General features: G+C 42.4%; 1 protein-coding gene and 1 long non-coding RNA gene across 5 annotated transcripts in view; one reads left to right on the forward strand and one right to left on the reverse strand.

Moving 5' to 3' along the window:
- The window catches only part of uif (sushi, von Willebrand factor type A, EGF and pentraxin domain-containing protein uif), a 36,852-nt gene that overhangs the window by 5,453 nt on the left and 4,577 nt on the right, over positions 1-26,822 (reverse strand). For both annotated transcript variants that reach the window (XM_046624871.2, XM_046624870.2), the window contains exons 2-26: positions 20,003-20,087; positions 17,327-17,360; positions 12,325-12,406; positions 9,987-10,153; positions 9,304-9,444; positions 8,988-9,217; positions 8,545-8,898; positions 8,086-8,460; positions 7,838-8,006; positions 7,390-7,752; positions 7,122-7,304; positions 6,859-7,035; positions 6,587-6,789; positions 5,878-6,501; positions 5,676-5,799; positions 4,266-5,588; positions 3,739-4,191; positions 3,439-3,656; positions 3,090-3,342; positions 2,165-3,006; positions 1,195-2,078; positions 869-1,116; positions 654-785; positions 399-564; positions 67-318 (exon numbers count right to left, since the gene is read on the reverse strand). In XM_046624871.2, the coding sequence (XP_046480827.1) occupies positions 67-318; positions 399-564; positions 654-785; positions 869-1,116; positions 1,195-2,078; positions 2,165-3,006; positions 3,090-3,342; positions 3,439-3,656; positions 3,739-4,191; positions 4,266-5,588; positions 5,676-5,799; positions 5,878-6,501; positions 6,587-6,789; positions 6,859-7,035; positions 7,122-7,304; positions 7,390-7,752; positions 7,838-8,006; positions 8,086-8,460; positions 8,545-8,898; positions 8,988-9,217; positions 9,304-9,444; positions 9,987-10,153; positions 12,325-12,406; positions 17,327-17,360; positions 20,003-20,083 (8,078 nt within the window). In that variant the 5' untranslated portion in view covers positions 20,084-20,087. The remainder of the gene's footprint in view (positions 1-66; positions 319-398; positions 565-653; positions 786-868; positions 1,117-1,194; positions 2,079-2,164; positions 3,007-3,089; positions 3,343-3,438; positions 3,657-3,738; positions 4,192-4,265; positions 5,589-5,675; positions 5,800-5,877; positions 6,502-6,586; positions 6,790-6,858; positions 7,036-7,121; positions 7,305-7,389; positions 7,753-7,837; positions 8,007-8,085; positions 8,461-8,544; positions 8,899-8,987; positions 9,218-9,303; positions 9,445-9,986; positions 10,154-12,324; positions 12,407-17,326; positions 17,361-20,002; positions 20,088-26,822) is intronic.
- On the forward strand, positions 206-26,822 carry LOC124218290 (uncharacterized). Of its 3 annotated transcripts, none has more exons than XR_006883012.2 (8): positions 206-375; positions 608-1,140; positions 1,246-1,662; positions 1,744-1,904; positions 1,988-2,086; positions 6,850-7,308; positions 9,240-9,462; positions 26,516-26,822. It is a non-coding gene; the product is annotated as an uncharacterized lncRNA (long non-coding RNA). The 3 variants fall into 3 exon arrangements; XR_006883013.2 differs by lacking the exon at positions 6,850-7,308 and having other exon boundaries at positions 210-375; positions 26,516-26,640; positions 26,722-26,819; XR_006883011.2 differs by lacking the exon at positions 6,850-7,308 and having other exon boundaries at positions 211-375; positions 26,516-26,820.

The raw sequence follows: 26,822 nt of genomic DNA on the forward strand, positions 1-26,822 counted from the left end.
AAGTACAAAAATTAATGGACTGCATGTGTTTCAAGGTGAATACCACTAGTATTGTTCACTACTTACTAAGGTGGAAGAACTCTGCCGCTTGCATAGCCTTCTGTTTTACTTGCGATCAATCCTTCTGTGATCAAGATAAGTTCACCACCGTTATCGCCGTTCCATACAATCGCAACGTGATGCCACTGTCCGTCATTTATCGTTGCGTACTCTTTGAATGAAAGGTATACATCCTGGAGATCTGGGAACAGTGACACCTGGACACCGTTACTGTGCGCCTGGACCATTGGTCGACGATTCATTGGAACGTGTGGAGAGCTGAAGTAGAAATTAAGACAGTGATGATCTGGGTCCCACCAGTTGCGAGTCTTTTAGGTAAGTGGTTGAAATCAATTTACCTGACACTGTATAATGTAAAGAAAATACCAGCTTCATCCTTCTGCGTAAATTGCACCCACATTGCGATGGTTATGCTCTTCTTGGCCCCCGTAAAGAATGGTATGACTTGCGAGGCGCTGCTCCTGGTTGGGTCCGTGAAGTAAAGGTCGTAGTCAACCTGTATAGCTGTAAAATATTTCACAAAATAAATTTCATTGTTCTGTTTTAGAACGGCGAAAATCACTCGCTTTGTAATCATAAAAATGGGTGGTTACTTTTTCTACAATCATCACCGGTCAGGTTAAACGGACACTGGCAATAGAATTTTCCAGTCAAGTCGATGCATGTTGCTGACGGCGGGCAGGAGTTCTCTTTGCAATCGACTATATCCTCGGCGCAATTTTTACCTGAAAAATGATGTGATATGGTGGTGAAAATTCCTCTCAACATCGTACTCTAATTTTTCAACATGCCAGGGTGAGAACTGTACCTGTGTATCCCGGAGGACAAATACAGGTGAAACTCGGGCCAATGTCTATACAGGTAGCGCCATTCTGACATGCGCCAGCTTGGCAGGCATCGTATTCATACTGGCACCCGATACCGGTGTAGTCCTCGGGGCATGAGCAATTTAGTCCAGACCCAAAGTCCTGGCAACGACCATTATGCATACAGGGATTACCGATGCAGCGCTCGGGTGCTGTCTCACATTGCTTTCCATCTGTTCCGGACGGGCATCTGTTGCGAAGAAAATGACGCAGGGTAAGACGCAAGAGACGAAACAAGCCCATCTTGTCTACAATGTTTTTTACTTACACGCAGAAATAGTCTTGGAATAAATCTATACAGTTGGCATCGTTTTGACAGGGATGATTCTGGCAAGTGCCAATGTCAAACTCGCAGTTGGCACCGGCCCATCCGTCGAGGCAGCTGCACTTGTAACCACCTACATCGTCCCTGCACGAGGCGCCGTTCAAGCACGGATAAGACGCACAATCATCGATATTGACTTCGCAGGTGGCTCCAGTGAAACCCTCGCGACATTGACAAATAAATTTGTTGTCCAGATCAACGCAACGATCGGTACCAACTGGGTTGCAAGGGTCGCTGAGACACTCGTCGATCTCTGCTTCGCATTGCAGGCCAACAAAACCTGGCCTGCATTTGCATACAAATCCATCTAACTGATCAACGCAAGTTGCACCGTTCTGACAAGGTTCAGATGCGCAATCGTCGATCGTGTGCTGGCACTGTTTACCTGTGTAGCCAGGCTCGCAAGTGCAGGTATAACCATCTATGTTATCGATGCACTGACCGTTGTTACGACACGGTTTACTAGCGCATTCATTTATGTTTGTTTCGCAGGCCGGACCAGTCCATCCTGGATGACAGATGCACTCGTGTCTGAATAACTTGTCTACGCAGATACCGTTCAGGCAGGGATTTCCCGAGCACAAATCTATCTTCTCGTGGCAACGTTTACCCGTGAATCCTGGCGGGCAGTCGCACATAAAGTCGGCAACCAGGTCGGTGCAGTTTGCTCCAAGGAGACAAGGCTTCTCGGCGCAGTCGTTGGTATTTATTTCACAACTTTGTCCTTCCCATCCAGGCAGACAGTCGCACTTGAATCTGCCCTGCTGAAGAGCCACACAAGTTGCCCCGTTGTTGCAGGGATTTCCATTAGCCGTGCAAGGATTTATCTGTAAAGGTAGAAAAATTTAAGCTACTGCTACCAAAATACAAATCATAAGATCCTGCGCTCGTTAGTGCGAGAAGTTTTATTTACCGTAATATCGCAATCGACGCCGGTGTAACCAGACCGACACAGGCAGGTGTAGTTATTTATGCCAGGCTCGTCCTTGCACATTGCTCTCTCGGGACAGGTGTCATTACGACAGTCGGACTTTTCCTCCTGACAATTTATACCCGAGTATCCGTTAGCGCACTGGCACCTATAGCCCTGAGGAAGATCGATGCAGCTGGCGCCATTGTAGCACGGTTCAGAAGCGCACTCGTTTATGTCGATCTCACAACGGCGACCTGAGAATCCAGCCGGACAGAAACATTGGATACCGTGACCCATCGGTACGCAAAGTCCTCCATGCTGGCAAGCAGTTGGGGTGCACTGAGCCGGCTTACACTCCTCGCGACCCAGGGCGCCACTTCTCTCCGTGTACATGTTGGTCGGGCATTCGAGACATGTTGTGGCCCCGTGTTGTGGCTGGTAAAAGTCCTTCGGGCACTGAGCGCATGGCGCCAATCCAGTGTCTGAATACATTCCTGGTGAGCATTTTGGACGGCATCTATCTATGCCTGTCGCTGCCGGCTGGTACGTGAAGCTGCTTGCTGGACAGGGCTGACAGTCCTTGTATCCTCCGATCGGGGGTTCACCAGTGTAGCTGTTTCGCGGACATTCAAGACACGGCACCAGACCCGTCGGGGAATATGTTCCGTACCCACAAACCGGGATGCAATCATCAATACTCTTGGACCCTTCTTCCTTAGTGTATGTGCCGAATGGACAACGCAGACAGGAACCCTGGCGGTCGCTGTTCTGGTAGTAACCCTTGGAGCAATATGTACACTGCTTTTGCTTCTCCCCGGCAAACGTACCGGCTGGACAGTGAACTAAAAAATCATGAAAATAGTAAATAAAGTAAATAGTTTGATCATGTTTGTATGTAGAAGATACTATCTGACATCGCACTTACGGCAGCGAGGTACGTCATTTGTGTCCATGTTCAACACTTCGCCAACACTGCATGTGAATCCTCTGCTTACTGAAGATTTTAGCGCCCTTAATGGTGGACACTGGTTTCCTATGGATGACACGTTCAATAGCGGACCTATCACTTCGCTCGCGTAAGGTACTGATAAATCAAAGATCAGGTTCAGGGTTGAACCGCAAAAGTCGTACAATCGGGGTTGACGAACTGCGGGAACGATTGCCACTATGAAGTCCATCTGGAAATTGTTGTGAAAATTAATTCTCTCGTCATGTCAATTAACCGCCACTGATTTAGTGCTAAATACTACATCAATTTTGGATCAAGTCTGTACCTTCAGAACGTTTTCTTCGATAAGAGTTGGCATGGATTTAATGAACGTCACATTCATGTTGACATTAACCGCGGAACATCTCTGCGTCAAAAGGGTGTTCAAATTAACGTAATACTGAGCCATTAGGTCCTGATACTGTGGAAGGCATGTTCTGGTGACAGCCCCATTGGCGCGGTACGTGATTGAAGCAACGACGTGATAATCGGCCTGCTGTGTGTCTATAAAAAGTGAAGTTGACGATAAAATTCGACGTTTGATCTCGTATGTGACTTGAAAATGTAGAAATATTTATCAACTCACTTTCTGAGACGCAATCGGGAACGAGGGAAGAAGGTGACCAGCGAGTTTTCGCATCACAGCTGTAAGTCTTCGCGGGTTCACCGTCAGTAAACCTGAAACCTTGTTTGCAAGTGGCGATACATTGAAGTCCTTTGTCGCCAGGTAGACAATTGAGTGCACCGTTGGCTGGTGGTTTCAATTCCCAATCAACGCATGGTGTGGCTTGTACCGAAACTTGGAAATGGCAAGAAGCTCTATTTCCAGAAGAGTCTGTAGCGAAGACAGTGACATTCTCAAAACCGCCAATTGGTATGATGGCACGATCCGGCACAAAAGTTATTTTCACTGGTCCAGAAGCGTCCGAAGAATTGATACGCCTACGAGTTTCGTTGAAGTTTACGGTGTAGCTTTCTTGCCTCTCGACAAGCTCAATCACGTAACTCTGTGGACAACTCAGCTTGGGTGGCGTTACATCTGAAATGATCAATCGTGCGATGAGAATTTCTGTACTAACCTACTATCGCAATCAGAGCCAATGCTACACTTACCAGGTACCGTAATGTTCACTTCACAGATTGCTACGTTGCCGTCGTAATCAAATGCTACGTATTTGACTACCATGTCGTTGAAAACTTGAATTGGTGTTTTAAAATTCTGTGGCTTTACTTCAAGGCGAGCAATGCTACCGCTGTTGTCGACTGCCGTTGGCTCCGTGAAGTTTACCGGTAATAAACCACCGTCGGATCCCTTTTGGACCATTATAGGCTGCTGAGGGCAGTTCTGGAACACTGGGGGCTCGTTATCGACGCACGGAGAATATCCATAGTCATATCCAAGGAGTGGTTCGACGGCGGGTTCCTCACAGCCCATCAGTTCAAATTTGAGACATGCGTTGTCCATATAACTGACTATTCCGAGGATGACAAAACGCGCCTGAACGTACTTGGGCAGTGTGATCATGGCCAGTTCTCCATAATTTCCTGGATCGCGCATAGTCAGATTGAAATTCGGGAAATACACAACGTAGTTCTCGCTTTCCGCCTGCTTGTAGAAGAAACGAATTTCCGTTGGTCTTCCGACTATATCATTAGTAACGACACCCTTCACGAGGATGGCCTTGACTCTGTATATTTGGCCGAGATCAACGCTGACGTAGGTAAATGGTTGCTCCTTGCCACACCATCCTGTCACCGAATTAAGCCTCACGTTTTTCGCCTCGTAATTTGGCCTCTCTGAAGTTGCATTTATCGCGGAGTCAGGTATGCGGCCAGACGCCAAACCCAGAGGCTTTACCACCTTGCATTCCGGCTCTCTTACGCAAGCTATAGGTCGTGGGTTTATCAGGATATATCCTGGTCTGTTGCAGCCGAATTGAACTTCAGAACCTTGCTCATAGCTGCGAGATATCTGTATACCGTCGCTGGGTCTTCCAGGGTCTTCGCAAACTGGACCCTCACAACGCAGGTTGCCAAAATCCCAGACGCCGTTAGCTTGACAACGTACCACGTTGTCGTTTCGGTTGGTCTGACCAGCTAGCTTGAATGTATTTTGGCATCCGAAGAAAAATGATGATTGGTATTTAGTATCCAAGTATTTTCCGTACTCGGCACCAGGTGTCGGCTGAGGTCTACCACAATCAACACGAGGACATGCCGGCTGAAGACCGGAAAGCCAGTAGTCTGGTAAACCTGGCTTGGGGTCATAGACGCATTGACGGAAGCCAGAAGTTGCTGTGTTTCTCAATAAGCGACCGTTGTTACTGCAAGTCAAAGTAACGTTCTCTTTGAAAGGTACCAACACGCTCGCTTCGTTCGAACGAATCACCGTAAGACCTTCGTTCTTATCATCCGGCAGAGATACACACTTCGCATCTGTGGAGTTGCAAGAAAACGATAAGTTGAGATTATCTGAATTTAATTAACCAAGATTAATAGTTATGGAATTCATTTAATACTCACATTGACATTCAGGTGTAGTACCATTCCACATACCAGTCGAGGTACAAACCACTGCAGTCGAACCTGACAGAACATATCCAAAGTTGCATTGGAATCTGATGACATCTTCGAAGTGGTATTGTGACTGTAAAAGAGAATGTGGTTTGAGCCAGCTACTCTCGGGTATTGTCCTGTTTTACCTCATCACTGTCAATCATCTTACCTTGGTGGACAAGATTTTTCCATTCTCTGGGGGAGGCAGTGGCGCGCACATAACAGGAACGCAGGTTTTATTCTTTTGATAAATGTCACCGTCACGCAGACCGTCTTCAGATTTTTCAACGTAAAAACCAGCGGTTCCATTCGCTTTGTACAGCTCAAAGCCAGTGTTACAACCGCACGAGAAACCGCCTGGTGTGTTTATGCACTTCTGATCGCACCCACCGTTGTCGACTGCACACTCGTTGATGTCACTACATTCGAGCCGAGTGCAGCCCATAACTTCCAGTTTCACACACGGAGCGCCAACGTAGCTCTGTATGCGGAACCTGATGTACTTCGCTTCGATTGGAACCGGCAAATTCAGAACCGATAAAGTCGGCTCCAGAATTCTAAACTCAACAGCTGTTCCGTCCGGATTCGTGTAGTCCTTGAAGGTGTCCGTCAGATCATCGGTGTACTGAATTCTCACCGCGGACGTAAATGCAATGTTTCCGTCAGTTCTGACCACGCTCTGAGTCCGGAAGCCGCGAATTATCGTCGGTGCCTTCATGTCTATCATTACCCAGTTCGCTCCAGGCTCGACGCTGTTCCCGCACCAACCGCCTCCGTTGTTCAAACGGACACCCTGTATTGAAAATAATGGGAATAGTGCTTGGTTGTCGTGACAAGAAATGTGGAATGCGGTATTGACTTGAGGCAAAGTGTCTCACGTTCTTTGAGTATCCGTTCTCCGAGCTTGAAACCGTTATAGAATCGTCAGGAATACCGCCGTTTATTAATCCCAGATCGCCAACCGGTCGGCAATCCATTGTTGCCGCAAAACCACTCTTACACTTGCAGCTAAATGCTCCGGGAGTATTGACACACTCGGTAGAGGCCAGATCGCACTGACTCGAAGCACACTCATTGATGTCTAATTGATCAGAAGTAAGGTGGTCATGTATTAATTCCATAATTTTTTGTGTAACCGCAGGCTACTCACCTTCACAAGTTGGAACGTTGTTGAACTTCTGGTTGGGACCGCAGTCGATTATGTTGTTACCGGTCAGCTTGTATCCTCTGTTACACTGCACACGAGCTTCGTCAGTGAAGAAATATTCCTTCGACATGTCAACAATGAAGCCATTGTTGACAACGGGTAATATTGGGCACTGTGCACCTAGAAACAAAAGTCGAGAACCTTGATGTATGAAGAAATTGGCAACTTGACGAAGAGTACATTGAACAATCATTGTCATCACTTACGGGAACATATTGGAACATCGTCAGACCAGGTGCCGTTACTCATGCAGAGGATTACAGGATGTCCGGTTCTAATATAACCTGGTTCGCACTCGAATCTCACAATTGTACCGTAACTGCGCCCGCCTCCGTTCAATATCGTCATATTCGCATGAGGAGCTTCCGGCAGCGGAGCGCATTGAGAAGCTGAGTAAGTCAAAGAATGAGAAAATTGTTCATAAGTAACACAAAATCGATTTTATTCGGCAGAGGAATGAAAATTATTAATCACCCAAGCAAGAGGGTTTGTTTTCCCATCGACCATCAGCCAGACATGAAATCTTCTCCACAGGTCTGCCGGTAGGGAATGCGAAGCCGGCGTAGCATTGGTAAGTGGCGAGTCCTCTGTACGTAACGTTAGTCGAACCGATGGAAAATCCATTGTCGATCTGAGGAACGGGTCCGCAGTAGACCTCCTGGCATTTTGGAATATACGTTATAGACCAATTGCCGCCTGGCAGACATTCGGTGGAAATTTTCGACTTTCCAGTTGCAAATTCCTGACCCAACGGGCACGAGAATGTCACTACCGTTTCGAAGGCTGTGTCTCGATTCGACGCCAGTGCTCCTTCGCCTGGCTGAAGTGGCGGGCAGTCTGGAACGAAGAACGTCATGTGAGCGTTGAAAGAAGAATCCATCCTGCCGGGTTCTTTGCAAATCGAATGGTGTGGGGCACAAACCTGCGGAGAAAGTAGCCTGCCATCCGAGACCGCTATGCAGAGCGTCGGAAACGAATCTAATCAGCATCTCTCCACTTTCAGCGGTCAGTGTGATCCTTGGTCTGGTGCTTGAAGTGAAACCGTTTCCCGAGTGAAGTCGCAGGCCATTTGTGTTCGACCCATCGTAAACCTGGGCAAGATAAAAAAAAAAACAACGTGACTCATCCTTGCTGAATCTTGGAACTCGAAATTTTCTTTTAAAATATTACCTGGACCACGTCCGTCTTGTGGATATCGAAGCTATCAAACTTTAACGACAGTGGTCGACCATCTACGTTCCTCACTTTGTAAAGGCACTCCTGATTGTTGGGGTAATTGCTGAGACCGTAAGACGGCGATTCGACGGTGCCATTCCTTGCTACTATTGTCGCTTTGCATCCCTGGGTGTACCGAATGTTGAAACCACGTTTGGAGTCTCCAAGACTGGTTTTGAAGTAAAGGTAAAGCTGATTTCCCGTTGACATAATTACGCGTGGGTTGTTGTCAATGTCACCTGACAGCCTTGCCACTGATCGACTCTTGGGCGAGTCTCCGTCTCTGATCAGCATGTAATCCCGATTCATTTCCAAGTCCAGGTCCTCGATCTTATTAGGTGTATTAAATAGACAGAAGTCGTTAAATGCAGGAATTTTAACGGAAAGCTTATTTTCAGCGTATACAATGCGTACCTCCAAAGATATGATCCTTCCAGGCTGGGCCTGAATGATGTAGAGACACTCTAATCCTCCAGGGTAGTTTTGGGGATAGCCCGGTGAAGTGAGTTGTTGTCCTTGAGGAGTGGCCCTCAGAGTACCGCCGCATGTTTGAGGCTCGGTTTTCCATGACGCGCGGAATCCCTTTCTTTCTACTGATCCGTCAGTGCTGAACTTGATGATCATAAAATTCGATGCCGATACAAACAGCTTGCTGCTTAGGTCTTCCTTTCCAGACAAGGTTGCTAGGTTTACAGACTTGTCTTCGGTTCTTCCACCGACTAAAATTTGAACGATGTCGAAACTCTTCTCGGTCTCAAACTCTTGGAACTGAAAATAGATCAAGCGTCAAAAACTTCTCAGTCGATGAACATGAACCGGAAAAATTCAGACATCCTTTTATGCAGCTAATTTTTTACCTGCAGAAGAATGTTGTGACCTTGAGGTCCTTCCAGAGTCCATTTGCAGTTGCTGAGTGGCGCGTATTTCTGCGGGTAATTCGGACTCTCGACGACGTCTCCGCTGCTGGCCATGTAGAACTGACAATTTGCCGGGCAGTCAAGTTCATCGGACAGATCACCGCAGTCGTCTTGTTTGTCGCACTTGAAAGCCGAGTTTATGCACTTTCCATTCGAGCAGTGGAAAGACCCTGAAATAATTTTATGTTTCAGGGTGCACCAAGTGACACAATTGAATAGAGAATCCTGTGGCACTGGTTTTCTCTGGCTCAATTACCTGCAGGACAAGCTCGAGCTCGGCACATAAATGGCAACAAGGACTCGCACGTGGTCAACGCCCAGGATTGCTGCTCGTCGGAGATCGAAACGTCAACGCATTCCCCGGACTGCGGATTTGGCTGCTTTAGAGCCCAGAAACCTGAACACAGTTTGAAAGGTATGATTTTCTGAAAATTGGGCTCAGTGACGATGTGAGTGAAATGTGAACAAGGGTGAGAAAATCTTGGTGCCTTGAAATAATTGTTTGGAAATCCTGTCCTATCGATTTTCACTGTACGTTGTTAATTGTTTTCCAATTGCTGGCTACGAATTCGACCTTGAAGTTGCAAATTTTTAACCAAGACGATTCATGAGATTTTGATAAGCATGAATTTGGATAAATGGTCCACGTAATAAAGAACTGCGTAACTTCGAGGATAATTTCTAGTTATCAGCTTCGGTCAAAGTTTTACAGCAATGAAATCGAAGTAGTCGAAGCTGAAAAATGTCCGTGTGCTGGCTCTCCAGCATTCAATCCATGCAGCATTATGCTCTCCGGTACATGTTGTAAGTCTGATTGCCTCCCCCGTGACTGTTCCGTGTAAGCAACGCCCCCTTAGATTATATCGCAGCATAATTGCGAGTGGGTGGGCTTGCCCGAGTAGACATAAGTATATAAGATGGATAGAACGTTGTACGGACCAGCATATTGAGAGACGAGCATTCCAGCGGCCGATTCCAGGGTGTTGGTTCTGAGATCGTCAAGAGAGGCGAGACCGAGCCAGAAGTTGTTCAAATTGCGACCGACCATACCAGCGGTCATGTTGTTCTCCGCGTAGGACTCGACGACCATCATTTCGCTGCCGTACCTGCGAATATCGAGGGATCAGAAGGAGTGGCAATTTTTATTCTACTTTTTTAATCCCTTGTTTATCCATCCAATCAGAGTAAAACGCGATCGCGTGCGTACCTGCAAGCTCAAACTACTTCCGTCATTACAAGACGTTTTTTCCTATTAGTCTTGCAGCACGCCTCGTCTTCGAACTGAGACAGTTTAATGTCTAAATTACTTTAATCGGATAATGGATCATTTTTAATACACCTGCATGTTTTTTTTTTATGTTGCTTTTTGTTTTACGCTATAACGAGCCCCCTACGTGTTACGTACTGTGTTGTACTATTCCCAACACGAAAATCCCCGTCGTGCAGAACGCTGTGCCTTGGATGTTAAATGAAGCGTTACCATGATCATGCCTAGCACAACTCTATATAGCTCGGAAATTATTTCTAACGGTTTAATACCGGCAGTCCTTATGCCTTGTTTTGATAAAAGGTTAAAGTAAAAAAATTCTTTCCTCTTATTTAGTACCTCAATTCGAATGTCATCACCTTCCAAGACTACGTTCTTGCATTTTTAACCTAACAGAAATTCTGGCAAACATTCGTCTAGTTTGCGCAAATTAATATTCTCCATCTCACGCATTAGTATTCGGTTGAGGAGAATTTTTTTTCTCGCCACTACTGAAGAAGTAAATTTTTCTAAGTCACCATGTTTTGGCAAGAGTAAAACTATGCGAGAAATTTTTTTTTTTTTGTTTTCAATCTAGATACAGGCTTTGATGGACCTGAAACTTTGGACTTGGACTTAAAAAAATGAAATACGCACGTGAAATTGTCGAACGATCATAATTTTTTCGTATAACATTTTAACATTATAACGAGAAAAACAAGTAGAAAGAAATAAACCAGAAACCGGTCCTGAACCAGGTCCAAAACAACCGAAAATTCCGTGGAATACTGAATTTTTTACATCATCTGTTCGTTTTTTCTCGTCTTCCTTTTTTTCTGCAGTAAATATATACAATCTACGGTATTTTATCTGAGCATGACGGGGAAAAAAATCTTCTTTAAGTTGTCACACGCGTTCATACATATACATATATTAGATATTCGTACAGATTGTAATAAACGCGATGTATGTATGAATATATACAACTCATGTAACTCGTTTGCCCGTGTGTGTGTATGTATGTAGCATGTGGAAGATATCAGAAAAGAAGGGATTGTAGATGGACGCCTGGACGTCGTCGACATGCCTGTTTTCTGGGAGGAATGACCTCCTTGCCTCGTCTTCGCTACGAGTTTCGTTTCTTTCGAGTCACATGCGTATCTACTTAACACAATTCGTACAAGCATGCGTTTACAGCGATTACACACGTACGGTATTCATGCGACGAAACGTAGTCTTGAAATTCGTTGCGGAATTGTAAAAAGAAGTAGAAGAAAAATGTCCAAATCGTTGTAAATATTGCTAATACAGAAAATTCGTTTGCACGTGTTCTCGACTAAACAAAGTCGTACATAGAAATGCCTAAAAATGTACACAGATGTATGGAAAACGCGATTCAGCCTGCAATCTGAGCAGAATAGAATCCCACTTTTTTAACCGCAGTTGAGCCGATTATAAAAGAAACGCTGACGAGACTCGATCGGCACTATCGAGGTCAACGTATTCTTGTCTGGCAAGAACCGTATAGTCCAAGTACATGTTCACCTATATAATTCCAGCATACTGCAATCACGATTGTCAAGATTACGTTACATCCGCCATGCGATTGCCTCCTCGGCAATGAATTGGGAAATAGAAGCGTGCTGCGTATGTGCAGAAATGAACATCCTTACCGTGAAACATTCGCAAATAATTAATCCAATCGCAGAAGACAAACTCATTCGCTTTATTTCTTTCCATTGTCAATTGCGAAATATCGTGAGAACTTGTACGAATTTCAAAAATGTCTATTCGTGTTAATAAAATATGAAAACAAAAATAAAATAATGAAGAGAAGGTGCCTTGTCATTTTGCGAATGGCTCCTTTCAGATGGGTTATAACCTGCGGCCTGGGGCGATCGGTAGATAAAAAGGAGACCCACCGCTGAAGGTGGTCTTTAGGCCCAATAGAAATGACGGAAAATTTATCTTAGTATATGTGAGCAGCACCCTTATAGCATCAGGGACTAAAACCTTTTCCGTAAATCTTACCTCCTGCATAGCTCGGCTGATTTTTCCCAAGAATGCCTGATGTTGAAGAATTTGTAGCAGTGAATACCCCTCAGCTCCCATCCTGAAAAGGAAAGTACAAAGGATTTAGGCGCAGGTACGAAGGCAACTCCGCTCTCGGCTCTCGTTATAAGACCAACCGCGGGGCTTTGGATGTTCTAAAAACTCCGGACGGTTCTGCGACGGAGAAAATTTAGAGCGAGAAGCCCCCTGCCCAGTCGTTGAGCGGCGGATATATAACGAGCGGCCTTATAGCGCGAGGCTCGGTCACACCCTGAACAAATTCAATAGACTACAATTCCAACGCGGAGTCGAAGTGACGCTGAGGAGACTTTTAACGATATCACGGTCAAGGAAATAATTAAACACAAGGATCACGTAGGCCTTTTCTATCGGTGTAGGTACGCGTACCGGTTGCGATTGGTGACAGGGCAAATATAGGCTTGAAATATAATCGTCGATGGACGTGGATAACTGTAAATCCCGATGAAATATGTTATCCGTCCAAATTTAGCGTCGAAATACTTTATCGTCGTTGTTGTGATCAACACCGTCCAATATGGCACCGATTTACAGGTTAACCGGTTCGCGGTTTTCACCGATTCACGCGAATATCGATGCACGTAAAACTCTGTGCATCTTGTCAGAGCTTTGTTTCGTTGCGTTGAGTTGATTCGGAGTAAAAATCGGGACGAAAAACAACTTTTATCTCTAAATACGACGCGGTTACTTGCGCGTTTTCGCCGCCAGACGGCGCCCTCATCTTCGAATCCACAGAAACGAGTACCTATAATATCATTTTCCTCCCCAAATCGGATTTAAAATAGTGGTTACGAGCAGGCGGACGACCTCGATTCTTTTTTCAAAGTTATACTTGCCGCAGAGCGAGTCGCCGGAGCTGCAGGAACGAATTTCTTGTTCGTATTTCGTCCGGGGAAATGCGGTGACAGTGTGCCGTGGCGACCGAAAGTCAGAGGCGCGTGTACATATAAAGAGTGAACGAAGGAGATCAGAGATGTGCAGGAGGCTTCTGAGAAAATTATCCGTGTCAGGGACCCCGGCAACGAAGGTATGCTGCGCGCCCCATTGAGACACATACCTTATACCTCGACTCCGGCGTTATTGAACCGTGCCTTCAACCTGTCCCACGCCGTAATTGTTATATTCAGGTAGGTAAGCGAGAAGATTCGATGCCGAGGGTTTTTTTTTGTTTTTTTTTTTTTTTTTTTTTTTGATCGCGTACGTTCCGCGCACAGCGAGTCGATTTAAATGCCGATTTTCACCGATACGGATTAGAAACGATGTTTGAAGTTGCGGAAAGGAATTATTTTTCAGCAGTTTATTGATAAAAAAAAAAAAAAAAAAAAAGACGAAAAAATCAATCTTCTTTCATCATACGGATTCAGAGATTCTCGTACTTTTGTTATCCCGGTGACAATTTCAAAAGTCCTTTTATCCAAGAATCGGCAACGATCGCGTGACGCGGTTGGATTAACGGTACAGTTATGGTGGCGCCACTATCGAGCCATTTCATTCCTCCGATGTTCTCCGGAAATAACCAGCCCGCATTTGCTACACGACAACCGGTACGTAGACTTGGAACGTTGGGAAAGGACCGATCCAGCGGAAATGTCGTACGGGATTATACAGCCTCCGATTTGGCATGAACCGATTGTTAATCGATTGTAAATTAATTGTCAGTTATTCAACGAAATTGCCGATCGACTGTCGTCGGTGTCGATGAACCTGCAATTGAACGACTGGAACGTGTGAAAATCATTCCCTGGGTTCTCACAGACGCGATGATGTGCCTTTTCACAGTTGAGCATAGATTTTCACAATTACCTAATCGTCGAAAAGGTCGAGGAAGCAGCTCGAAGTGCCGCTGGAATAGGAGATGATGTAGGTACGACTTTCACTTCTGGTGGTTAATCCGTCACCTCGATTATAGGAATAACGTTACGCATCGATTCGCGAGTTGAGTTTATTTGAATATATATTTTCACGCTTACGTGTCACCGGCCACAGTAATAATGACAAATCATAGTTAACTGTACATTACATTCATTCGTCCGCAAAGAATGTATTACGCGCGTTTCTTGTTCTCTTTCCTTTCTTTCCTCTTTGCAATCTTTCACTATTCGACTGTCGGATTGATGATGATGATGATGATAATAATAATGACAACAACAACAATAGTAATAATAATTATTATAATAATAACAACAACAACAACAATAATAATGCTGAGTATTTTCGACCATGCGAATCGAGACAAAATTCTGCGATCGTTGGTTCGGACCGTTCGTTCGGTAAACTGAGCGCGTGTTCATCGTTGTGGAATGCAGTCTCGTCCTCCCGGTTTTAAAAGTGTCTTCTTCTCGCGGCGCACGTCTTCCTTAGTATTTCTCAACGACCATGTTTTCATAGTTTGCGAGTATTCGCAGACCGGCTATTATCCAATAGCAAAATAAAACGAGCCAAGTAATTTGTCATCGGGCATCTTGAGAAACGCTGATGATGCGGATGATCGAATTGCACCGATGACGCAACCGAGTGATTGTCAGTAATATCGAAGCGATTGCTAAATTGCAGCGAGAACTATGATCTGAGGGGAAAAAAAATACAACCGTCAAGAGAGAGCAAAGAAAAAAAACGATGGCAATAAAAAAAAATGCATTTGCGTCCTTGTGTCGTCAAATTGCAATTCTTCGCAGTCCCGAGAAGAAGAAGTCTGTACGAATATTTCCAAGTATTTTTATTGACGCTGTAATTTCTTATTTTATTACGTGTTTTTTTTTTTTTTTAAATGTTTTACATTCCGTAGTTGTAGCGTCTATTTTGACCTTGAAGTTTCGCGTTGCAGGAGTGATTCTGGCAATTCTTTTTCGCATGCCAATTTACATTTATGATAAATATTGTATACATGTATATCTATGCGGGTTCTCGACCAGGATACATCGTTCCCAAAGGTTAAATTTATCGATCCGTATGATTCACGTTTTACGATGTATAGTTTATGCATATACCTACTAAGAGAATATTATACATATTGATAAATAGTTTGAATCGATTGCTGGTGACGCGCGCTTATGATTTCCGGACATTATACTGTCTGTTGATTTCATATGCGCACAAAAAAAACACGTGTGGTTTCGAAAATTATGGAAAAGTTTATACAAGTTGTCCGACGGATCTTGAACGCATCGTTAAATTATTCCAATTAATCACGAGATCCGGTAGGGTTCAGAATATAATTAAGAATAATCGTTTGACATGGTACAGAATGCATGATTTTTCATTTTTAAAAATATGATGTGTTTTACATACACAATAAAGATTTATTCATTGTCAATCCCATTTTTACGTCCCCATCGCCACCGAGCTATTTTGCTACCGAGTTCCGGTTAAACGAGGCTTCTTTCGAGGCTAAGAACTAACATTTTGAAGGGTGCGTAAGAAAAGGAAGAAAAAAAAAGAAAATGGAATCAAAAACTACCGTAATTTACATATGTATTAATATGAAAATCTTAAAAACCTCAAAACATTGAGATTACATTAAGGTCGGTAGTTTTGTAATTGTAATAATTGGATATCCAAATGAAAATCCTCACGGATCGTCATTTAAAGGTGCAACAAAAGAAAAAAAAAATCGAATCAGTTTAATATAGGTATAACTGCGTCGCGGATGCACTCAGGAATAATTACCTTGTATATAAACCGCGATAACCGAACGCGCGTCAAGCGTAGACGAGAAATAAGTAACTGGATATGTATAAAATCTGCAAGGAGGGCGAAAAAGAAGAAGAAGAAGAAGAAGAAGAAGAAGAAGAAGAGGGCGTGTCGTGAGACGGAATCCTGGGTATAAAACCCGCGTTGCTTCACTTCGATCCCGTTACCGAATAACTTACAACCCATGAACATTCAGCGCCACTGTCCCACTTTACACATTTGTGCCTTATATATACATATATATATATATATATACTATATGTATTATACATATATCCGACACCTATGCATATAACGGCGCAAGGAATGATGCGATGCGTGTAATTGCGATTCACTTATCGCGAAAAACTAATTGAATAACCGTTATAAATTATACGTACATAATGACAATTAGCGGTTTCATTTAACATGGCATCAATAAACGTTTAAAATTCCAAACCGCGGTTGAAGATTTCTCCTCAAAATACGATCTACATTGCGCAGAACCTCATTTATAGCAGTCGTAAAATTTTCTATTCGTATATTTCTTAGTCTAGTTCCTCTTTCATTTTCATTTCACCTTATTGCATAAATATCTATATACACGAACTTATAACACGATAATATAAATTTGCATGTAACTAGAAACGCGATAAAAAAAAAGAAAAGGAAATACCACATTTTCTCCGTGCAGATTATTGCGAGTATAAATAATTCTGTCAGACGGCGATATTCTCGTCACTCTAATTGTCGATCTAAAATGCAAAGAACGGGACACAGGATCCTTGAAGGTTGTTTAAGGGTCACCCTTCAGGCCAATGCGAAGGTCATCTAAATTTTAACATCATATATTTTAACCCGCGTAATTTAGGGCTTGGCAAACGCTTATTCGCGACTTTTACGAGTTCTCCTTCTTCGGAGTCGATCGAAGGAACCTGCGGTAGGAAAAAAGGGTCGGGATGCTGCTACACGCCTTGTGGATCTTCTCTTATCCGGTTTGCGACCTTGTACTACCGTCACTTTGGCGCCGTCTGCTCGGTTGAACCGACGAACAAAATCCCCCATTGTATCCCTTGTTTCCCTTCTCATCTTCAGCTTTTTATCATCTAACCCTTTTATCCCCCTGCAATTTCCTGCAGGTAAATTCTTCCGTGACCCTTGTGTATAACCTTCCCGTTTTTATCTACGCTATACATATAATAGTTTTCCCATTTTATGATAATTTTCTTTTTTCACTATGCCCTTGGAGATCGGACCGTTTTTTTATACGTACCATTTGGACACGTGAATATGTTCGACGCCGAAGCCTGAAATCAAAAACGAAGATATTTAGTTATTATCGAGTTTCACGCCAGAAATGCAGGGAAATTATAATCGACGAATAAAGGAGGAAAAATGGCCAAGAATTAAGTCACATCGGCATGTGAGAGAAACTGCACAAAGATTTCACGTGCGAGATTTTATTGGGGCTAATCAATTTTATTTTTGGAGAAGATGTGCCGGATATGCTTGCAAGGTATTTTTATATCGCCTTTTACAGACGCGGTTTTGCGTTTGTTTTTCGCCGCAATTTTTTACGCTTAAGGTAAACGATAAAATTATTACATTCTTGGTCTTCGAAAGTGTACAACATAAACATTTTACTGTTACGACGATACTCGCTCGATGCGGCTTCCAGGGACGAATTTAATCGGGAAATCCGAAACCCATAGTCACCGTAATTATCGCCTGTACGCCTGTTAATCCGTTGGCGAAAGCGATTCAAACGTATTTTTATTCACCAATTTTGTATCTATACTCGTTTGAAGGAGTTGCGGTGATTTACGTATTCTGCAGAAAAACAAAGTTTCTTGGTAAAAATTTAACGGTGATACATCGAGTTAGAATTATTCGAAAAACTTGTCGATTAGCGATGGTCACTGAGCTAAGAATGATCCATGCATCGATTAATCGAGTCAATAAAATCGAAAAAATAACTCTTGTCCGATTCCTATATGGAAGAGATTAATTTTTGTCTGAAAATATTCTCCGCGACAGAGATTATAAAGATATTCAATCGTGTCCACGCGTCTTGTGAAATGTTTCGATATTCTTTTACAACCGCTGGACCGCTTATCTCGCGGCAAATATTCATGCTGCATGCAACCGCGGTTGAAGCCGGTCGGCAGTAAAGGGACAAGGAACGAACGAACGGTCATAAGAGCAGGTATTGCAGACGGGTTTACTTTCACTCTGTGTATCTACACTCACAGATCCGGTACAACAGCCGCGGAATCGCGCCTCACACTTTGTCTCACAATCGGCAACAAACGAACCAATGCGAGTGTGATAAATACAACGATCATTAACCGACGAACGTGCGTACGTAAGATGAAATAACGTTTGTATCGTTGTTTTTTTCTTAATATTTCGGTAGTCGATATAAATATGTTGATAATTGCACTTCGAATCAGGTGCGTGGAGTTCATAAAATCAACTTAATAACGATTTTCGAGTTGGAAATTTGAAGAAAAAGTAAGATTGAATAATAATTGAATCTAGGAACAAGGCAAACCTCGAAAATCGAGAAAACTCAGGGAATTTCGAAAATAAGAGTGGAATTTTGAATCTGTCGAAGAAATGAACTCGTTCTTATAAAAAGTATTATCGATCTTGAGAAGAAAAAAAAATTGCCCCAACTTCATACATTCTATGCATATTACTTGATACCAATTTTTTTTTCGTTTTTTTTTCTTCTTGCGGAAAATCACAGGTTGTTATTTGCAAATTGCTAGTCAGAATATTCACTAGATAATATTAAAGATATTGGTATTGACGTGTAAAAAAAAATTATCATTAATCAGTTGTATATTTCTTGAAAGATTGCTGGAAAAGTCCAACTTTCAGGTCGGAATGCCTTGAAAAGTGAGGTAATTTCATATTCCAAAAAGTGTACGAACCCCGAGAAACGAATCGAAATTTAGCGATTGTGACAGACGATTCGTCGAAGGGGGTCAAGGATGACGTTCGTATTGTAAATGGAAGCGAATAGGTGAACAGATTTACAGTTGTAACACGGTTTTTGACTTACGAGTTTATTTGCGGCTGCAACAACGGCGAACTAGTTGCGTAGCGGTTATTCAAACCTACGGCTCAAATGTAAAGCAAAGCAAAGTGAATCCTACGAGTTGACCGGGTACCTACAGAGCTTTGTACAGTTAGTAACGGGGTATAAGAGCCGGTCACTGTGGCCAATTGCGCTTTGTAATCAGCGATATTCAATCGGGGCCAAAGAATGTCGGCTCGATAATAAATGCGCTGCTGCATGGTTTGTAAATAAATAATGCAAACTTCAGGAATTTGCGTGTGCGTAATCGCCTAGCCGCAACCTCTGCAGCTGTATCTTATAATGTCAGTTCATTTCTCGCGGTTTCAAACCAGTGACTTGCGTAATACTCCGACTCGTGTTAGTCTTACTCTTTAGCAAACGCGCGGGAAAATTTACACAGGTGTTTTCTTACGCGCAGGAAAGTTTTCACTTTTGAAATCACCCATCCTTTTTTTTCAAATTTTTTACTCACATCGTAATCACCGCTGCTGGCGAAATTATTCACTCCGTCAATCGCCTGTATATAATAATTGTGATTGGTATACATATATGCTCTGGATATATTGACGGGAGAATTTTAAAACGCGGAGTTAGTTACGGTAGCAGGAAACGAATCTCGAGTCTTGTACTTTTATAACCGTACGGAATCGATTTTACTGCACAGTTTTCGGTTCGATGTAAATCGTGACCGTCAATTCAGAAAATATCGTACCTATCGGCTGGCTGTTTATAATTTTATAGCATAGTGAAATAAACTGTAAAAAGTGACCGAGTTACAAATTCTCGGATATTTGTTTATGTGTAAATATATATATATATACATATATATATAAATAATTTATATGTACATATATGTCTTACCTGGGCATCGGACGGCCGGAAGTTCAGTGAGGATGATAAGAGGATGGCGAACCAGATGGTCGCCAATTCTCTAATCAGCATATTTCTGCAACAGATGAAAAAAAAGGGGCAGGAATTAAAATAACGTCGACATTGTCGAGTGGCTAGATCAATTCGTCAAGTGAATATAATTAATTATTACGAAGAGTTGCAATGATCGTCGAAGCGATTGTAGGAGGATTAAAAACGCGACGTAACAATATAGATACAACGTAACACGTAACTCGGGAGAAAATTTCTTCACTAGCTGTCTACACGTCTCCGCTTAATGAGCTTATACTGTCATTTCCTTTTTTCAACCTTTGTGTATTATTCGCATAGCTACACGTTATACATACAAGGCGCAACAGCGCCGACGGAACACGTAATTCTTAATTACTGTACTCGATTTAGAGCTTGATTATCTCTTCTCTCGCCTATATCGTATCACGGTTACGTTACAGCAGCACCAGCTTTGAACCGACCCGCATCATGTGGCACTTGTACGTTTTTTCCTTCCCTTATTCCGCTCTCTCTTTTTCATTCGAGCCGAGTGTGTCAGAGTTTTATAACAAGAATCGGGGATTGCGATTGGCAAGACATTGTGCCACGCTCATTGCCAGCCTCGGGCGTGTTCGAAATCGATCGCTGGTCGGCATTTCGGAACCCATTTCATCGAGAAACTTACGGAAAATCGCATTTTCGCACGCGCCAAGTGACGAGAGGAAGAAGCGGGGTTGAAATTCAGAATTCGAAAAATTAAGAAAACAGTTAATTCTGAATTTTTTGGCGATGAAACTTAACGTAAAGAAATGAAACTCCGACGATACATCTAAGTTTCGAATGGTTTGAAACAGAACGCTCAGAGCTCCGAAAGGGCGTAACTCCGACAAGTCGAAGTTTCGAAAATACGAGATTGAGAAAATTGAAAGATCCGAAACATCGAAATTGGGAATGATCGAAGATTTTCAGTTGTATGAATTTCTGGCTTGGAAATCTTTCTTTGATTTGGATTTTCGATATCTTTACGTTTGGAATCCTTGACATTCTGATTTTTGTTTTTCTCATATTTTACTCCCACTTGCTGAGTAAACTACGCTGTGTGTATTACTATATTTTAATTTTCGGAATTTTACTCTATCGAAACTTTAGTTTTCAGAACTTTGCTCAATCGTAACTTGAATTTTCAGAATCTTTCATTTCGGAACTTTGATCCGTCGGTTTTTCGACCATTCAAAACTTTGTTGTTTCTTCAAAGTTTGATTCTTCACTTCAAGTTTCGCCACCGACTAATTCGGAATTAGGCGCTTTCGGGACTCTTCAAATTTGGAACTTTTGGGTCCGTAACAATTTAACCTCTCCCTCTGTCTCTGTCGATTTCTCAGTTTTCAAATACCGATTTCTCGCCGTTTCCCCGTAACTTCCGCCGCACGTCTGATGGAAAATCGCGTACTCGGTGAAACGGCACCATCACGCTATAATTCGCGGTTCGCCAATTTGCCCCTCGCATACATCCCGTGCCTCTCACAGAATGCAGGACTCTCGAGGCATCGAGTATTTGTTCAACACCGTCAGCAGCTCGCAACGTCGGAATCCGAGATCAGAAAACTTTCTACAGGCGCGCCTTCGGCCTCCAGCCTCCAATATATTCCACACGGTTGGCTGCTCGCCTGCAGCTCGGCCTCTTTGCTTCCACCTTATCAGTTCCTTGACCTCGGCTATGTCCACTCATCCTTAAAATACGTAGGTGCAGAATTCGGCAGATAAATTCAATCTCTGGTTTCGACTCTTCGATCCTGATTCGTCTTCGTTCGTACGATCGAATCAGACAGTCCCAAGGTTTTCAAATCTTGTCAATTTCTTCGATTGAAATTTCGGCAATCGGACCAGAAGAGGAGAACTGATTACGTTATTTGAAATTAATTCACCACGATAACTCTGTGCAATGGTTAAATTCTCTGATAAATCAATATCGTTAATAATCCAATGACGTTTGACTGCCAGAAATATGCTTACGAATGAAACACGGAGCAAAACAAGCCTTGCCAAAGTCTTAAGCTGATGGTAAAATGGAATTCGACGTGGTTAACCGAGAGTGACGAAGATAAATATGGACAATTCGGCTATCGAGTGACATTTAATGACGAGACGTTTATGAAAAGAGCAAAAAGGACTGCTCGTTTCGTTTGGATCATCGTTGCGCAAGAGATTGAAAGGCGAATGTTAATTTAACATATGGTGGTTGATACCTACTTCGCAGAGCGTGGGATTGTCTAAACTCGCGACGCAATCGCGACAATGCTGTATATAACACATTACACACACTGCGAATACCTACTCGCGAAAGTTCTTCTTTTCGTGCATCCCGCACAGTTCTCTTACACCCGTATCCCCGGAGTACAATCGGTTTTCCTTTATGTAACGCCATTGTTTTTCAAAGGAGAATTTCTTTTTTACACTTGCGATTCAGAATCGTCGTACCGCGTACCGTGTACGTATGCATATATACATATACGTATAATAATAACCGGTGCCTGATGGGATTCACAATTAACACAGACTCCTTGTCTCAAAGCTAATCGTGCCCAATCGCTCTAGGTACGTATAACACCGAGAAGTTTTAACTATATATACATGAACACGTTTACAGTGTGATACGAAAAGTAAGAACGATCTCACGGCTGTTCGACGATATTATCTTCCTGCAGTTTCGTCGCTCGTTATAATTACGTTTTAAAACGCCTTTCGACTAATTAATCTCTCTGTATTATTTAAAGGATTTTTATTCTTTCTTTTCTCAACATCAACATTTGTGGCGAAATTCGTCTATGAAAAATTTTACCAAATGAATGTCTCGTATCGAGGGACTGTATTTAAATGCCCGATCGAAATAGCGATGACTGCGCGGTGACGAAATGAAGTGAAAAAATGATCAGGTACCATTATGCCTGATACAAAAGACCATGCAGGTCGGTCAGACTGATAGCGAATTGCCGTAAATGCCGTGCCTTCATGCAGGCACGCAGGCAGGTCCGTTAGATCTAATCAAAGCAGGAAGTTGCCGGCAATTCCGTTTATAAACAGCTAGCACGTAGTCGTTACGTGCCCCAGAACTGAGATTGGACTGACAGGAGGTATTGTAAGGTAAAATATGTCTAAACGCGAAGGCATAAAATCAGGGGTGGTGCTGAAGTTCCGATTTTGAAAAGTTCCGAAAGCGCGGAATTCCGAATTGTTTCGTAGCGAAACTTGAAGTAAAGAAATCAAACTTTGGAGAAACAACAAAGAAAGTTCCGAATTCCAAGATTCCGAAAATTCAAGTTCCGATGGATTAAAATTTCAAAATCTAATATATCCTCACACAGTGTAGTTTACTCACAACCTAAAATCAGAATGGTACCAGGATTCCGAACGTAAACGAAGAAAGATCAAAGTGGTGAAATTTGAAGAACTGAAAATTTTCCATCAATCAAAATTTCGGTGTTTCAAATTTTGAAATTTCCTCATTTTCGCACATTCGGAACTTTGATGGTTTTGTCCAAGTTTGATTTCATTACTTCGAGTTTCGCCGTCAAAAAATTCGAAATCATTCGCTTCCGGAACTTTCCAAATTCGGTATTTGGACCCTAAAATCAGAGCTTGCACAGTCCCTGGGGTTTGGCAAAAGTAAAAAAGCAGTATACCTACCTAAATGTAGAATAAAAATCGGTGCAACTGTAAAACTGTTCTAGTACCTGCGATTGGTTGCATCTAGCCGACAATTAAAACGGGGAAAAGGTTCTCCGATTCTTGTTTTCCGAGGCTGTTATGTAGAGGAGTAACGGGGCTTGGCTATCGCTTCGCTTGGGCTCGAATAATATTCACTCTTGGATCCTCGAGCCTGCCGGTTTAGCAGCGAGTCTTTAAAGCCTCGAGGAGTAACCGGTCCTAGCTTTTTTCTCCGAAATATGTCATTCGGGACTCGATGCATGGTCACAAAAAAAAATTCAAATTCAAACAATCTAAGCACGCAGAAACTACTTGCTCGACGTCCTTATTCTACGCGTGCGAATAACTTATTACCTTCGATTCGTTACCATGGACAGGCGCGGTTAATTGCTACTGCTACTGCTGCTGCTGCTAGGCTGATCTTCGTTAAGGGGCGAACTGGAGCGAGGAGAATATAACACGAGTCTTGAAATAGTTACGGGGTAACGAACAAGTGGTGGACATGATGCGCCTGTATTCTTATTATAACGCGGCGAGGCACGCGTTCTCGATAATTATTTATTTCATTAAGGGTATGAATATACCCGTGCTGTATAATTAACGAGATTCAAAAAATACGTATTTGCTTTTCATTGGTCACGAGCGGGCTTTCATCGATTAAAATTCTATCGTCTGTATTTGCAAGATCTTAGCCTACCAAGGAATTATTGGTTTTTAAGGTCCACAGTTTTTGTTTCTGATAATCATCAACTTGGTAACAGTTTTTAAGCTTATTAAGGCTGGTCGGACGTTAGAGAATTTGATTTGTGGAAATGTGGCAACGTCGGATGAAAAAACTTTGGTTCCATTTTATACTTTGTTGTCTCTCCAAATCGTCCGTTGTGAAATTGACTTGTTTCGTTACTCTTTGTGTAAATTTGCTAATGAAGTTCAACTGAGCACTGACAAAAACAATGCACAGCTATTAGATGCACCGTTGCCAGATCTATTTTATAGAAAAAAATACTTGATTCAAAATACATTTATTTATTATTGTTAGTAAATAAATAATCATATTAATCCGATTAGAATTTATCTCGCTTAACATCTAAATTTAAGTTATTAATTTTCATGCCTACATTCTTTATTGTGGCCAAAAGAAAATCTAGTTTTTATTACGACTTACGGGCTACTGTCCGTATTACGTACCATAACATACGTGTGTCTCTTCTTTTCTGAAGAGTAAGCGAATATATACGATCTTAGAATTGAGAACGAATATAAAAATTCTAAAATCACAACCTGAATATCGTGATTCCTTATTAAATAGAAATCGTTGTACATGATCGGTATGGGCAATAATCGGTGGCGTTGGTTAGACGGCTAGTTTGGGCGAGGCGTTTCATTTCGTTTCTGAATTCGTGTGTATCAACATCTGCGCGTGCGGTGTAGGTCAAGACTAGAAAGTATTTAAACAACGCAGTGCTAATTGAAGTGGAAAATGAGAAGAAAATAAAAAACCGAATTGTGAAAATGGAGGTATGGAAATCAATCCGAAATCTCTACGGAACTATCCCAAAGAAAAAAGAGATGGTGGATGTAACCCGAATCGAGGTTTTCCTAAACTTGAAACCATAATACAAACATGTATATTCATATCCTCGCGGCATCTAATATAATTTGACAATTAAGAGATTCACGCAGTCAAACGATAGGCAAACGTGTATTCATAAGTCATTCAAGTCATAAGTAATAACTGTCAAATGGCCAGTGGGACAAGCAACGGTGATTCTTCCTTGAGAGTAGTGAAACACCAACGCGGATGCTAACGCCAAGAATAAACTAACCGATCTCAATCTTTCCACCTCAACTGCACCATTCAGACAGATGGTAATTATTGGTGCGAATGGAGGTCGCTTGGAAACACGGATGCTGTGTGCATTGAACAATCACGTTTTAAAAACCAAAAAAAGAATTTTTTTTTTTAAATAACGACAGTGAAGATTTGAAGAAGCAAACCGTGATGCAACCGGTCGTTGATTAGTCTTTTTAAGTTGTCTCCGAATACGGGTAGAATCGCGTATCTCGGAAGGCGAGCTCGGTTCCTGTATCACGTATGTACGTGATACGAAATGAACCTATTCTGCAACGCAACTCGCATACCTTCCCACCGTATCTACAATAATTAAATACTATGGTTATGTATGGTAGTAGGTTGTGCATATAAGCGGGCTTGTTTCCAACGGGAGAAAGCTAATTCCTTTACCCGGTACATTAAGGTATAATGTATACCCACGCAAGTGTTTGACGAATTCGAATCTGAGATGCATGCCGAAGTAGTAAGAGTCTTGTACTTCCAGTATTTTACTTTCGAGTATAGTGAGATGTTTTCGAAGATTCTGACAAAATTATTAGCACAAGCGCGCTTTTCTAGACTTGTATTTTATTTATTTTATTTATTTTTTTTTTATGTTTGTTGGGGGTTCTTTGTTCCGATACTTGGATGAACCGTCAAAAAATACTCCAATAGTTTATAAAAATGAAAACGCTTCGCATATTTTCAACCTGATATTACGTTGCAAGAGGTGGAATTAAATGCCAATGACCCGTAATGCCAGGATATTACGCCTTAGGAACCTACGTGCGATTGGATGTATAATTATTTTATCTGCATGAGCGTATATATAATCATGGTACGTATAACGTGTTACTCAACTTTGCGGGGTCACGCATTAATGAATGAATGAATGAATGAATGAATGAAATTCCTTTGTGTGATAAATAGAAATAATATATTTTTGCATGCAGATGAGCTACGAATTCTTCCATCTGTAGCATCGGACAATCAAGATGTGAATTACAATTGCTCAATCCTCTCTGCGATTTCGGCGCGCAATGATCAATGTCAATGATCCCAGCACCTGCGGATGGCGGTAAGTGGCGAATATATATATGAAAAGTAGTTCATTCCCACTCATCGGATGAGTAATATTCCCGCGTTTTACAATTCTAAGCAAATTCTATACATGCACGTGATGGGAAAAACTACGGAAACAGATACTCACGGCCGAAGTGTAATTGTACCATCGATGAATAACAAAATCTACAGACCTTA

The sequence above is a fragment of the Neodiprion pinetum genome, chromosome 4 (assembly GCF_021155775.2).
Source record: "Neodiprion pinetum isolate iyNeoPine1 chromosome 4, iyNeoPine1.2, whole genome shotgun sequence".
In the NCBI taxonomy this organism is placed as follows: domain Eukaryota; kingdom Metazoa; phylum Arthropoda; class Insecta; order Hymenoptera; family Diprionidae; genus Neodiprion; species Neodiprion pinetum.